Genomic DNA, 12,303 nt, shown 5'->3' with positions numbered 1-12,303 from the left:
GTTGGTTGGGCTCTTACCAGGGACCCTTGTGACCTTGGGCATATCATTTCCACTTCCCAGATACAACTATAATATAAAATGAGCCAAACATTCCCTTTCACTTTTGAAAATTAATTCTAGGCCAGCAGGACCTCACTAAGTGAATTAAAGTTCTGCTTAGTAGAATCATGAGAGTGATAATTTTGCCAATGTGGTCGATCACACTCACAGAGGGCACTTTATTTTATTTTTCATTTTTTTTTTTAGCAAGAGGAAAATAACCAAATTTAATACATATGTATGGGAACGCCACATACATGAGAGAGTCAGCCCCAACATGCACGAAAACTTCAGAGATAGAAAGGGAGCTTGGGAATATAAGACATCCTGAGCTAGGGGTGAGGTGATGCACCTTGGGGGCTTCAAAGGGTCACTTTGGGATGAAAAGAAGAGCCGATGTTTAGTAAATAAAAGTTTGCCCTGCCATATAGGTGGGTCAAAAAGAGATTATTGCTGCCAATAAGAGATTATCGCTGATAATCGCCTTATGGCCAAGGCCCCTAATTCAAGTACTTCTAGGTAGTTAAAGGGAGGGGCAGAAGTTTCTCTTGAGCCTGAAGCTAAAATTGCCTTTAGCTCAAAAAAATCTGTATACCACTGAGGCACATCTCGGTATCTCCTTCTGAACCCCCACAGTCCCCTCTGAAACGTCTCTGGAAGTTTCACATTTCAGAAGTTGGTCTCCCAGACCGTCCTATCATTAAACCAGTTGCGGTCTTGAGAAAAGTTCACGTTGTGTCTCATTTCAGGAGGTGGGGATGCCGGTGGGCTCCCAAAGTTAAGCCCATGGTGCAAGCTATCAGGTTTTAATAAGAGGCATCTCTATGGAAACTAAAGAAAAACAGGTTAATGATTGAAGTAGACTATAATCTTGGTTTCTGAGTTCTGAAGGCAGCCAGTCAAGATTTCTATGGATGTCTGGCTCGAAGCATCTTCAGATGGAGTGAAGGCAGACAGCTACAGTCTGATAGATTCCCCTGGTCTGCAGTTTGAATGTCTGGTGATCTTTCTGCAACATGCACGAAGACTGTCCAAAGAAGAGTGGTTGTGGTAATTTCACTAAAGTTTATATCAAGCTGTCTAGCTTGCATTGCCTTGGAAAAGGGCCGTCTTAGTTCTCAATGATTCCATATTAAAGGGTAGGAAAATGAAAATGTTAGTTCAGAGGATTGGAGCCAAATACTTAAGAAAACTAGAAAAACTCAGGATCTAGTCCATTTTATAGGTAATAGGTAAAAGATTTAAAAAATTCAAAAGACAATGAACAGCACTAGAATCTAATTTTCACAAAGGTATATTATAGTTTCTATTGAAACAATTTTTCTGTCTAAAATCACCCCCATTTTTGTCAAAGGTAGCCAAATTAAGACTAATTTATGTGCAAAATAAGTCTGCTTTCAAAAACTTGACTTGATTATTTATAAATCCAGCAAGAATACTGTGTTTCCCCGAAAATAAGACCTAGCTGGACAATCAGCTCTAATGCATCTTTTCGAGCAAAAATTAATATAAGACCTGGTCTTGTATTATATTATACTATATAAGACCCAGTCTTATAGTAAAATAAAACCGAGTCTTACATTAGTTTTTGCTCCAAAAGACACATTAGAGCTGACTGTTCAGCTAGGTCTTATTTTCGGGGAAACACGGTAGTAATTAACCAGATAGGCTCTTTTAAATCTGCTTTGCTGGAATTTTCCATAAGGAATCTTCAGAGTGAATTTAACAAGGCCTCTCAAGTCCAGAAAAGCCAAGGCAAAGACTTGCCTTCAGGTGTCGCCTGCAATACCTATAGATTTGCGTGAGTTTCTCTCTTCTAGAGGCCCCCAAATATCCCCACACCTGCCGAGAAGTGACACTCTTTATTCACATGCTAAGGCTGCTGGGGACCCTGTAAGCAAGGCACCAGGCCGGTATTTCCAAGGGTTTTTATTGGCTTCCATGAGTCAATCGTAATTCCTTACAGCTGTCTGGTCAGGTCATATCTGAGTCTATGCATCTTTCTCAAATATGACGTTCCAATCAAAGCCTTGGTAATAAAATCAGTTTCTAATTGTATCCTGTTATAAGGAGAACAGATTCTTACTGAACTTATGCAAATAACCATAATGCCATGAAAATAATAGTACTCACCTATTAAGAGTTTCCAAATTCTGGAGGGATCAGGTAGGGAGAAAAATATAAATGTTTCAGTACTGCTTACAAAGGTATAATTTACCAAATGGCTAAGTCATAGGTAGTTTAAGAGAAACAAGTTTCCTTTTATCTGGGAAACAATAGATTTTTTAAAAATCAGCAATCTCAAACAAAAGTCGTAAAAATTGTAACGATTTTCATCAGTTCCTTCAGTCCTGTGTAGTTCTGCTTGAATCCAGTTTTGCCATTAGTTTTCTTTACCTTGAATGATAGTTGAGGGTGATAAGATCAGTGATAATTCCAAGAAGTTTGCAAGGCTGTCTGTCAAGGTTGGTATGATTTGCTCAGTGAAGTGGGTGTCTCCATTACAGATGGCACTTTAAAACTATGCAAATGCTTAGGCTTTACTCCTACACACTGAATGAGAACCCCAGAGGATGGGGGCCTGGGCATCTGTATTTTTAAAAGGCCCCCTGAGTAATTCTGATGCAGAGTCTGTGACCTGGCACTTCAGCATCTGACATGTGCTAAATTGAAGGGCAAGAAAGCACTAACAGTTGTTGTTTGAGGACCAGGTGCGAAATCCTGGACTAAAAGCTTTATTCATTATCCCTTTAACCCTGCAGAACTCTGTGAAGTGACACTTAGTGTGCTCACTTATAGATGAAGAAAAAACTCAAGTGCAGAAAAGTTGGTAACTTGTCTAATAGCTCCCAGGCAGGATGCGTTGAAACAGGGATTTGAACCCTGATTTGTCTTGCTCCAAAACCTGAGCATGTCCCGCTGGGCCCCTCCTGTGGGATGGTTGTCCACCCTGACCCTGTGGCACTGGGCGTTTGAGGATGTCCAAGCGGTGGGTGGGGCTAGATTCCCCACCATCAGCATTTCCAGGGCTGAAATCAGTGGCTGATGGTGGCACTTCTAGGGCAGCTAGTTGTTAGATGAGGAGCCTCTCTAGGGCAAGGCTTGGAGTGTCAATCACCTCTGCCACTCAGCTCCTAATTGTGCCTGGGACATAGCAATTGCTCAATAAATGTCAAATGGATGGACAGCTAGACAGATGAACAAACGAAAGTCCTCAGTTCTGGTTGTTTCACTATGGAGCAGGGACGCAGGAGAGCCTGGCAGAGAAGGAGCTTCAGCTTCTGGTCATGATCCATCAACTGTCCACCCTGCGGGACCAGCTCCTGACAGCCCACTCAGAGCAGAAGAACATGGCTGCCATGCTCTTTGAGAAGCAGCAGCAGCAGATGGAGCTGGCACGGCAGCAGCAGGAGCAGGTAGGCCCCGCTTGGTGTCTGGCTTTCTTTGCAGGGCAGGTGTTTGTTAAGGCCTAGCTGGGAGCACCTTGTGGGCAGGCCTAGCCAGTGCAGGTGGAGCCCTGGGAGTGGGGGAGGGTGGGGGAAGGAGGGGAGGAGCTGTCATCGAGGGCTGTAGGATTTCCACCTCTGGCTAGTCATAAGCCTTTGTGGGAATGCTGAGGGGCCCTGCCCATTCTCCATCCCTGGCCTTAGAGGGAAGGGTGAGCTCCCAGTAAAAGAATAAATTCTGAGGGTTGGCTGTTCTGCTTCTCACCCCACCCAGTTCTCCTCCATGTTTGCACTCCTGGAAAGCAGGGTGTAGTTGGGGCTTGGAAGGCTCTGGGGGATGGGACCCTGGGGCCTGTGCCTACGCCCCTTTTGCCTACTCTTCCCTCTGCCAGATTGCTAAGCAGCAGCAACAGCTAATTCAGCAGCAGCACAAAATCAACCTCCTTCAGCAGCAGATCCAGGTGACAAGAGGGGAGGGCTGGATAATGGGACAGCTGGAGGCTCAGGGGTTGATACCAGCCTGGAGTGGTGTTGGGGACAGGGAGGAACAGGCGGAATCACTCAGGCATCACCCTGAGGAGGGGGCTCTATCCTCCTCCCCTGTCTTCCCCTGTTTCAAGGGAGGGGCCCAGAATATCTTCCTCCTCGTCTGTGACCTGAGGGCAGGTAGACAGGGGCCCCGGGAGGTGGTGTAGGGTCACATGGATCCTTTGGAGATTGTCCCTGCCCCAGGCCCTATTCCTCTCATCCCTGGGTCCACCCTCTGTCCAGGCCTGACCATAGCTGGGTAGTTGTTTGGGCCCCCAGGGACTCACACAGAGTTTCTTTGCTCTCAGCAGGTCAACATGCCTTATGTCATGATCCCAGCCTTCCCCCCAAGCCACCAACCTCTGCCTGTCACCCCCGACTCTCAGCTGGCTTTGCCCATTCAGCCAATCCCCTGCAAACCAGGTGAGTGTAGATGGGCTGTCCTGCCACTGAGGCTGTCCTGAGGTCAGGGAAAGAGGCCCAGAACCTCTTTCATCCATTAATTTGCAGTGTAGACTTTCTGGGCCTTGGTTTGGGATATGTCCAGTGGAAGAATAACCCCTTGTTTCTGAACGTCACTGAGAAAATGAAAAGTAGCACTTTGAAAACCATAAAGTGCTTTCCAGATGTAAGCAGATATGGCCAATCTAGGTCTAGTCTTCCCAGTTCTGGTACATTTACTGTACCAGACTATTATTATTTTGAACATTAACTGAGATTTATATGTCTCCCAAATTCATATTTTTGTTCCTGCCCTGACCATGTCACTCCTACCTTCTGCCCCGTCAGTGAAACTCAGTGAAAACAGACCAAGCACCGACCACATGTCAGACGCTGTATAGTTGTTGGGTGACCATGGGTGTATAAAATGTGGACTTTGAGCTCAAGGGATTACAGTCTTGGAAGGGAGAAAGAAGTATGCCAAGAACCAGAAACTCTGGGAAGGTTTCTTGAGGAGATGGTGCTTGATTGGGTCTTAGGTGAGTGGACTTGTGAGGTTGGAGCTGGGAGCTGAGGGTAGAGGGCACAGGAAAGATGGTCCAGGCAGAGCCTAAGGCAGGAGTGCATGGCAGGGTAGTGCGGGCATGGCTGGGGAGGGCAGCTGGGACTGAGCACGGAATTTAAGATTTACTTAATAGAATGTGGGGTGCGCTTGAATGTTTGAGTAGAAGATGTTCTGTCATGCTGGTTGTGGGTCATAGGGAATGGAGGGGGTACCAACTGAAGGCAGAACTAGGTAGGGGGCTGTGGAGATGATTCTAGCAATAGGGGATGAGAGCCTGAACGAGGGCAGTGACAATGGGACGGCGGCAGAGAATTATTGGGCCATGATCATTGATTCCTTAATGAACGGTCATGGGGACAGGGCAGAGATGCTGCTCATAAAGGCCCCAGGACGGGGGACAGCTTCTAAGTAAACTCCTCTGGCCCACCCACCCTGTTGCACACGAGAAGGCAGGGGAAATCCAGCCAGGTGATTTCTCACAGGTCCACCACCAAGCCTGTGGCCAACGGCATAGTTCATTGGTCAGCCCCACTGACTCTACCTTGAGGGAAGATTCCAGATGGTGGGGAGATGAAGGGTTGAATGGGAAGGACAGGGCAACAGCATAAACCATTACAACTCCACGTGAACATGGAACAGACCCGCAGGGGTGAGGGCAGGGGCCTGGGCAGAGGAGGGGCCATATACTTTCTGGGCAAGGGAGATAGGAACTAAGCTGTGGAAGACCTGGACTGGCCAGGCTGCCACCTGCTGTATTTGCTCCAGAATTCTAGTAAGCAGGGGGCCTGCGGGCTGCCAAACACCCCTCCCTAAAGCTGAGTGAGTAGTGTGGTAGATGGCACTCTGATGCCTACAGCATGGAGTCCAAACTCCTGAGTTCAGCCTTCGTAGGCCTCTGAGCCCTCGCCCATCATATACCAGTCTCATTCCCCACGTCTTGCTCTCACAACCCACCACTCCATTTCTCCCCGCCCGCCTTGCAGCATTAGTTCACATCTTGGGCGCCCCCCTCCACCCCAAGGAAGCCTGTTCCAGTCCCTCCATCTGGAACAAAGCTCTCTCAAATGCTACCCATGCAGCCCATGTCACCACAGGCCTTGTGATTAGTGGTTTGTATAGTGGCTATCTCTCCATCTGAGCTGTCAACTCCTTGATTCTGGGCTTGGTTGCGGAGAGTGAGGTAGGCGGAGGGAGAAGAGAGAGAGAGTGCCCTACAGAGGGGGAGAGGACAAGCTGTGAAGTCTAGAAGACCCAGGTTCAAATCTCAGTGCTCCCATTGATTAACTATGTGGGCAACCCATTTAACTTTTCCAGGTCTCAGTTTCTTTATCTGTAAAATGAAATGACGTATTGAGTACCTAATATATACCATACACTAACGTGAGATTATTGTGAGATAATACACAGGAGACAGGCCACACAACAGGTAGCTGCTCTTGTACCCTGCATACAGTAGGTACAAATGACAAGTATCCAAAGCATGAGTAGAGTGTCCCTGATCTTGTTTTACCTTGGATTTGGAACTCCAGGCTTAGTGGGTTGGGAAGGGTGGGACAGGGTGACAGTGCTGATGGATGTGCAGGGCAGTGAGGGCAAGGGTGTAGGAGGTCCTCAGCAGCACTTTGAGGCTGGGGAGGGCAGTGGCTGGAAGCCAGCTGGGCCAGCTCTGAGCCTCTGTCCACTTTGTGCTGCTGGGACCTCGTCAAGTAGGGTGTCTGCTGTTCTGTGCTCATCTAGGACTTTTCTCCTTGCCGCCTTTTCCATAGTGGAGTACCCGCTGCAGCTGCTACACAGCCCCCCTGCCCCAGCTGTGAAGAGGCCGGGGGCCATGGCCGCGCACCACCCCCTGCAGGTACTGTCCTCCTCACTGGCCTGGGGCTCCCTCCCTTGCTGGGATGGCTGGCTGCTGCCTTGCCTGTTCTGGGTATGCTTGTCCCCTCTGTCCTTCTGTGGGGGTCTCCTTTGGTGTCTCTCACCCTCTGACCTCTGGATGCTCCCCTAGGAGCCCTCCCAGCCCCTTAACCTCACAGCCAAGCCCAAGGCCCCCGAGCTGCCCAACACCTCCAGCTCCCCCAGCCTGAAGATGACCAACTGTGGACCCCGCCCTCCCAGCCATGGGGCCCCCACACGGGACCTGCAGTCCAGCCCCCCCAGCCTGCCTTTGGGTAAGTTTTCTACTTCTCCCGTACCTTTCCCTTCAGCCCTCTTCTACGGGAGTCAAGATGGAGGACATGATATGACCTTGGGCATGACACTTTCTCTCTGTGGGGTAGACTTGCACTAGTTGGCCCCTTTTGATTTCAGCACTCAGTGTCTCAGAAGAGCCCTTCCTCCTCTCCTCCATCACATCTGTCTGGGCACCCTGGCCTCAGGGATTCAGGCCACTGGGTTGCACAATTTCCGGGGGTGCTATTACCATTTCTAGCCTGTTGGTACAACAGCCAGTGTAAATGGCGCCCCCTTGGGGATGTACAGTGCAACAGCCATGGGGAGGGGAAAGAGGGAGCACAGGAGGGGCAAGGCATGAACTGGGGTGACCCCTCAGTTCCCCTCCCTTCTCTTCTCACCCTACCCCCATAGGCTTCCTTGGTGAAGGAGACGCTGTCACCAAGGCCATCCAGGATGCTCGACAGCTGCTGCATGGCCACAGTGCGGCCTTGGAAAGCTCCCCCAACACCCCGTTCCGTAAGGTATGGGCCCCCACTCCTCTGCGCCTGGGAGCAGGGAACAGATGGTGGACAGAGTCTGAGGCCACCAAAGTGAGGGGTGGGAGAGAGAAGTGGGCTGACACAGAGAGGCTGATGTACAGGTTGCCCCTGTCAACCGCAGGACCTCATCAGCCTGGACACGTCCCCAGTCAAGGAGCGGCTGGACGAGAGCTGTGTGCACCCACTGGAGGAAGCCATGCTGGGCTGCGATGTGGACGGTGAGGGCTCTGGGCATTGGGCTGAGGGGCAGAAGGGACCACTTCTGCTTCCCACCAGGGTCATGGCGGGTCAGGTTGTGTCTGTCTTCCATCCCTTCTCTCCCTTTGTCTGTGGAGTCCCCTGATGTGTCCCTCTCTGGCTGGACCTCTGCTGACATCTTGCTGCTAGTCATCCCTGGGCACTGTGGCCGCCCCCAGCGCCCCCTAGTGGTCAAGTGTGGGACATTTTCTGATGGCCCTGGAAGTTTTTCCTTACCTCAGACCAGCTGCCCTGCTGACTCCACCCATCCTTCAGGCTCTCGCCACTTCCCCGAGTCCCGGAACAGCAGCCACATCAAGAGACCCATGAATGCCTTCATGGTATGGGCCAAGGACGAGCGGAGGAAGATCCTCCAAGCCTTCCCAGACATGCACAACTCTAGCATCAGCAAGATCCTCGGTAAGGGCCTGTGGGTAAGGTGTGCGGGAACTCTAGGGGCTCCAGAAGCCATGGTACAGCAGGACCCCAGTTGCAGGAGCCAGCTGGGTCTACTTGGGATTTGCTCGGTGATACTCTACATTATGTTGAACTCCAGTGGAATCTGATGGGGTGTGGAAGTCAGGTGGGATGTGGGGCATCTGGGTCCTGGGGTCTTGTACCATTGTAGGGCTCTTATGCTAGCACCTGCACTCAAGAACTTGAGAGAGAGAGAGAGAGAGAGAGAGAGTGTGTGTGTGTGAGAGAGTGAGCGCCTCTCCCCATCTCTCCCTAAATAACCTGTGCGACTCTTTGCCCAGACCCCTAGAGCTGGCTCTGGCAGGAAACAGGATAGATTGGTGTCCTTGGCCTGTCAGGAGGAAGGTTTCTTAAGGGACATGTCCTGATTGGAGACCAAGGAGGGATGTAGGGCAGGGCAGGTGGGGCTAGAAGAGGGCAGTTGTTTTTAAGACTGAGGCTTTTCCGATGTCTATGCAGGTATCTTATGAATATAGACACCAGGTATTTTGTCCTGAGCAGGGAGTCTGTCTGTGTTAGTGGGGGCCTAGGATAACTGCTCTTTTGTTTATGCAAATCAGGCAGACCAGAGGCCTCTCAGAGGTTGCTGGGTATTGGGATATAGGTGGGTGCTGTGTCTTAAGCTGGTAATTGGATGCCCATATATACATGCCCACTTCATTTATTCATTTGCTCAACATCCAAGGAACAACCACATTGGACCAGGTCCTTGCTAAATACTTGCACGTATACCTGGTGACGAAATATATTGGCACCTACAGGGGGTTAGGGGGTGGTCGGCAGAGCCTGGAGCTGACTGCCTGCCCCTGGGGGCTGGGCCAGGCTCCCGTTGGAAGTCCATGACCAACCAGGAGAAGCAGCCCTACTACGAGGAGCAGGCACGACTAAGCCGGCAGCACCTGGAGAAGTACCCCGACTACAAGTATAAGCCGAGGCCCAAGCGCACCTGCATTGTGGAGGGCAAGCGGCTGCGAGTGGGCGAGTATAAGGCCCTGATGAGGACCCGACGCCAGGATGCCCGCCAGAGCTACATGACCCCGTGAGCAGACCCTGCCCAGGCAGCAGAGACCATAAGCACATGTGCATGTGTGTGTGCAGCTCTTACGAGTGGCTGCGTGTTAGCATGTGACTTGCCTTTGTGTGTGACTGCAGGGGTGCTGTGCATGTGTGTCGTCTTTGTGAGTATATGTGTGTGTAGGGTGTGTGAGAGCATTATCTGTGTGTGGCGTGTGCGACTACAGGGGTGACTATGACTGGTGGGTACCTGGTGGCTCAGGATATAAATTTGTGCCTGAGTGTGGGGGGCTGGCGTGTTCCAGGGGAAATATGCCTGTGGATCCCATTTCTGGTAAACTTAGTAAAAATTCATGGGTACTGAAAATCGAGGTAGAGGAGTACTCATTATGTAGAGAAGTCCTGACTTGACCAAAGCAAGCACCCTAGTGGACTCCTTTACCCAGGCATATAAATACACAATTTCCAAAAATGGAATTCACATACAGTCCTCCAGGAATATCTTGAATACACCAATGGCCCTGAGATTGCATGTTGTGTGGGGCTGTAGCTGACAATGATTGTGGCCATTAGAAAGTAGACCACAGGGCAGTGTGTGTGTCTCGGAGCAAAAAGGGTGTGGGGTTTAGAGGGCATGGCCTGAAGAGGCCTCGGGGAGCAGGGTGAGGGTGGAAGGGAAGGTGTCTCTGTAACCCACCTGTCTGCCTCGCAGCCCTCAGGTTGGGCAGGTGCAGCTGAGCTCCTCAGATGTCCTATACCCTCGGATGGCACAGCCCCTGGTGGAACACTATGTGCCCCGAAGCCTGGACCCCAACATGCCTGTCATCGTCAACACCTGCAGCCTGAGAGAGGAGGCCGAGGCCACAGAGGACAGGCACTCGGTGGCCGATGGTGAGATGTACCGGTACAGCGAGGACGAGGACTCGGAGGGCGAGGAGAAGAGTGACGGGGAGTTGGTGGTGCTCACGGACTGATCTCAGCTGGGTAGGCCTGGCCCTCCACCTGGGGAACACCTGGCCCTGAGCCAAAGGGCACAGACAGCCGACCTGGATTGTTGGTACTTGGACTTGGGCATGCCTAGGAGATGGCACAGCTGTGTACTTGTAGATACAGGCCTCCTCCCCACCACATCTGTGAGCACAACTGAGCAGCTGTTGGCCTAGGTGGGTAGGACCTCATGGTGGTGATGGCTGAGTTGGCTGAGCTCCTTGGCCCTTGGGGCTCATCGCCAGGGGACACTGTATGACCCTCTCCTCCTGCAGGTCTGCCCATCCCAGGGGTGTGGCAGCTCCAGACCTGTCCCCCTGGTGCCACATGCTTTGTTTCCATTCTTGTCCTGGCTGGACCAGCCACCATGGGACCAACACCGCTCCCAGATTGCTCCTCTATCACCAGAATCACTTTGTACTTTGTGCAAAAAGATCTGGCTGTCCCTCCCTGTCTTTATCTTTTGCCAAGCCTGTTGTGCCTCTGGCTGCTGTGTGTGCGTGTGCGTGCTGCATGTGCATGTGTACACACGTGCACGTGTGCCTGTGTTTTCATCTGTTCATTCATTGCACAAGATATTTATTGAGTGCCCACTATGTGCCAGGCACTGTTGCTGAGTTCCTGTGGGTGTGTCTATTGATGGCACTCTTGCTTCTCTGGGGGCCTCTTTCTGTGCTCTTTTGTCCCCAAATTGCTACCTCTTTGTCAGTCTGGGTGTCTCAGGTTCTGTGCATCCTTGTGTGAGTTTCTCTCTGTCCTTGTCTGTCTGCAAGGTCCTGTTTGTGTCTCTCTCCCTTCAGTGTCTTACTCTGCCCCTCTGCCTGCTGGTCACTCTGGGTCTTCGAAGGCCCCTGGGCCACCTCTGGGCCCACCAGCCTCCCATGCCTGCCCCTTCAACCTTATTGTGTTGGTCGGTTCCCGCAGAGCCATTTTTCGCTCTGAGCAGCATGGGATTGTGCTCAAGCCTCCGAGGGGCTCTGTCCTGGTTCCCCAGACCCTGGTCCCCTAACCTGAGTGCCAGGAGTCGGGTGAGGATTGATGGTGCCCCTTTTCCTGTGACAGAAGCCCTGGAGAGCGGGCTCCCATGACAGCTGGTCTCCATTCCTCCCTCATGAGCAGGGGGTGGGAAGGGTCTCCATTATTGGAAGGGGTTGGTGAGGAGAAGACTGGTACTCCATCCCCTCCTACCCACCTCCCACCAGCTCTGCCATCCTCCTGCCTACCCGCCCCCCCCCCACTTGAGAACTTGCATCCGCCCCTGTTCACTTTCACAAGTTATTTCCCCAAGAAAATTAAACCCCATTGCTCCTGACTCCAAAGATCCAGGTGGGTCAGGGTGGGAAGGGTACCCCAAATCTCACGGGGGCAGATGTGGAGTCTCCCATCTTCTCCCCCCGCCCCCTCCCCAAAGCCCAACTTCTCTCCAGGCTGTTCCTTTTTTTATGACTGTAAACATAGATAGTGCTTTATTTTGTTAATAATAAGATAATGATAAGTAACTTAACCAGCACATTTCTCCTGTTTACACTCGGGGAATTTTTTTTTCTGTTGGCATAATAAAGGCAGATCGTTTGAGAATCTGGTCCTTGTGTGGGGGAGGGGGAGTCTGGGCCAAGTCAACAAGTCGCCAGCCCAAGCACCACTGCCCCCAGGTGGCAGTTAGAGGGAGCTTCAGGTGTGGGGCCCAGGAGGAAATATCTGAGGCAAGGGAGGCCCAGGCCTGACGGCAACCCACCCCCCCACGCCAGTGCACACACTGAATGATTGAGATACTGTCCTTGCCTGAAGGAGAGCCATACCTCACCACAAGTGTCCACCCAAGTCCTAAGAAAGAAGGCAGAGATAAGAGCACTGTAAGGCG

General features: G+C 51.3%; 1 protein-coding gene across 6 annotated transcripts in view; it reads left to right on the top strand.

The window, feature by feature from the left end:
• The window catches only part of SOX13 (SRY-box transcription factor 13), a 47,028-nt gene extending 35,004 nt beyond the window's left edge, over nucleotides 1-12,024 (top strand). For 2 of the 6 annotated variants that reach the window (XM_033093048.1, XM_033093046.1), the window contains exons 5-14: nucleotides 3,283-3,455; nucleotides 3,878-3,946; nucleotides 4,322-4,436; nucleotides 6,786-6,871; nucleotides 7,022-7,184; nucleotides 7,600-7,709; nucleotides 7,849-7,945; nucleotides 8,241-8,384; nucleotides 9,264-9,480; nucleotides 10,168-12,024. In XM_033093048.1, coding sequence (XP_032948939.1) covers nucleotides 3,283-3,455; nucleotides 3,878-3,946; nucleotides 4,322-4,436; nucleotides 6,786-6,871; nucleotides 7,022-7,184; nucleotides 7,600-7,709; nucleotides 7,849-7,945; nucleotides 8,241-8,384; nucleotides 9,264-9,480; nucleotides 10,168-10,429 — 1,436 coding nt within the window. In that variant the 3' untranslated portion in view covers nucleotides 10,430-12,024. The remainder of the gene's footprint in view (nucleotides 1-3,282; nucleotides 3,456-3,877; nucleotides 3,947-4,321; nucleotides 4,437-6,785; nucleotides 6,872-7,021; nucleotides 7,185-7,599; nucleotides 7,710-7,848; nucleotides 7,946-8,240; nucleotides 8,385-9,263; nucleotides 9,481-10,167) is intronic. The other 4 variants (XM_033093047.1, XM_033093051.1, XM_033093050.1 and 1 more) reach the window with 4 other exon arrangements.
• The last annotated feature ends 279 nt before the right edge of the window (nucleotides 12,025-12,303 follow it).

The sequence above is a fragment of the Rhinolophus ferrumequinum genome, chromosome 22 (genome assembly GCF_004115265.2).
Source record: "Rhinolophus ferrumequinum isolate MPI-CBG mRhiFer1 chromosome 22, mRhiFer1_v1.p, whole genome shotgun sequence".
NCBI classification, from domain to species: Eukaryota; Metazoa; Chordata; class Mammalia; order Chiroptera; family Rhinolophidae; genus Rhinolophus; species Rhinolophus ferrumequinum.
Note: the sequence above shows the minus strand (reverse complement) of the source record. Positions and strands in the feature narration are given on the sequence as shown.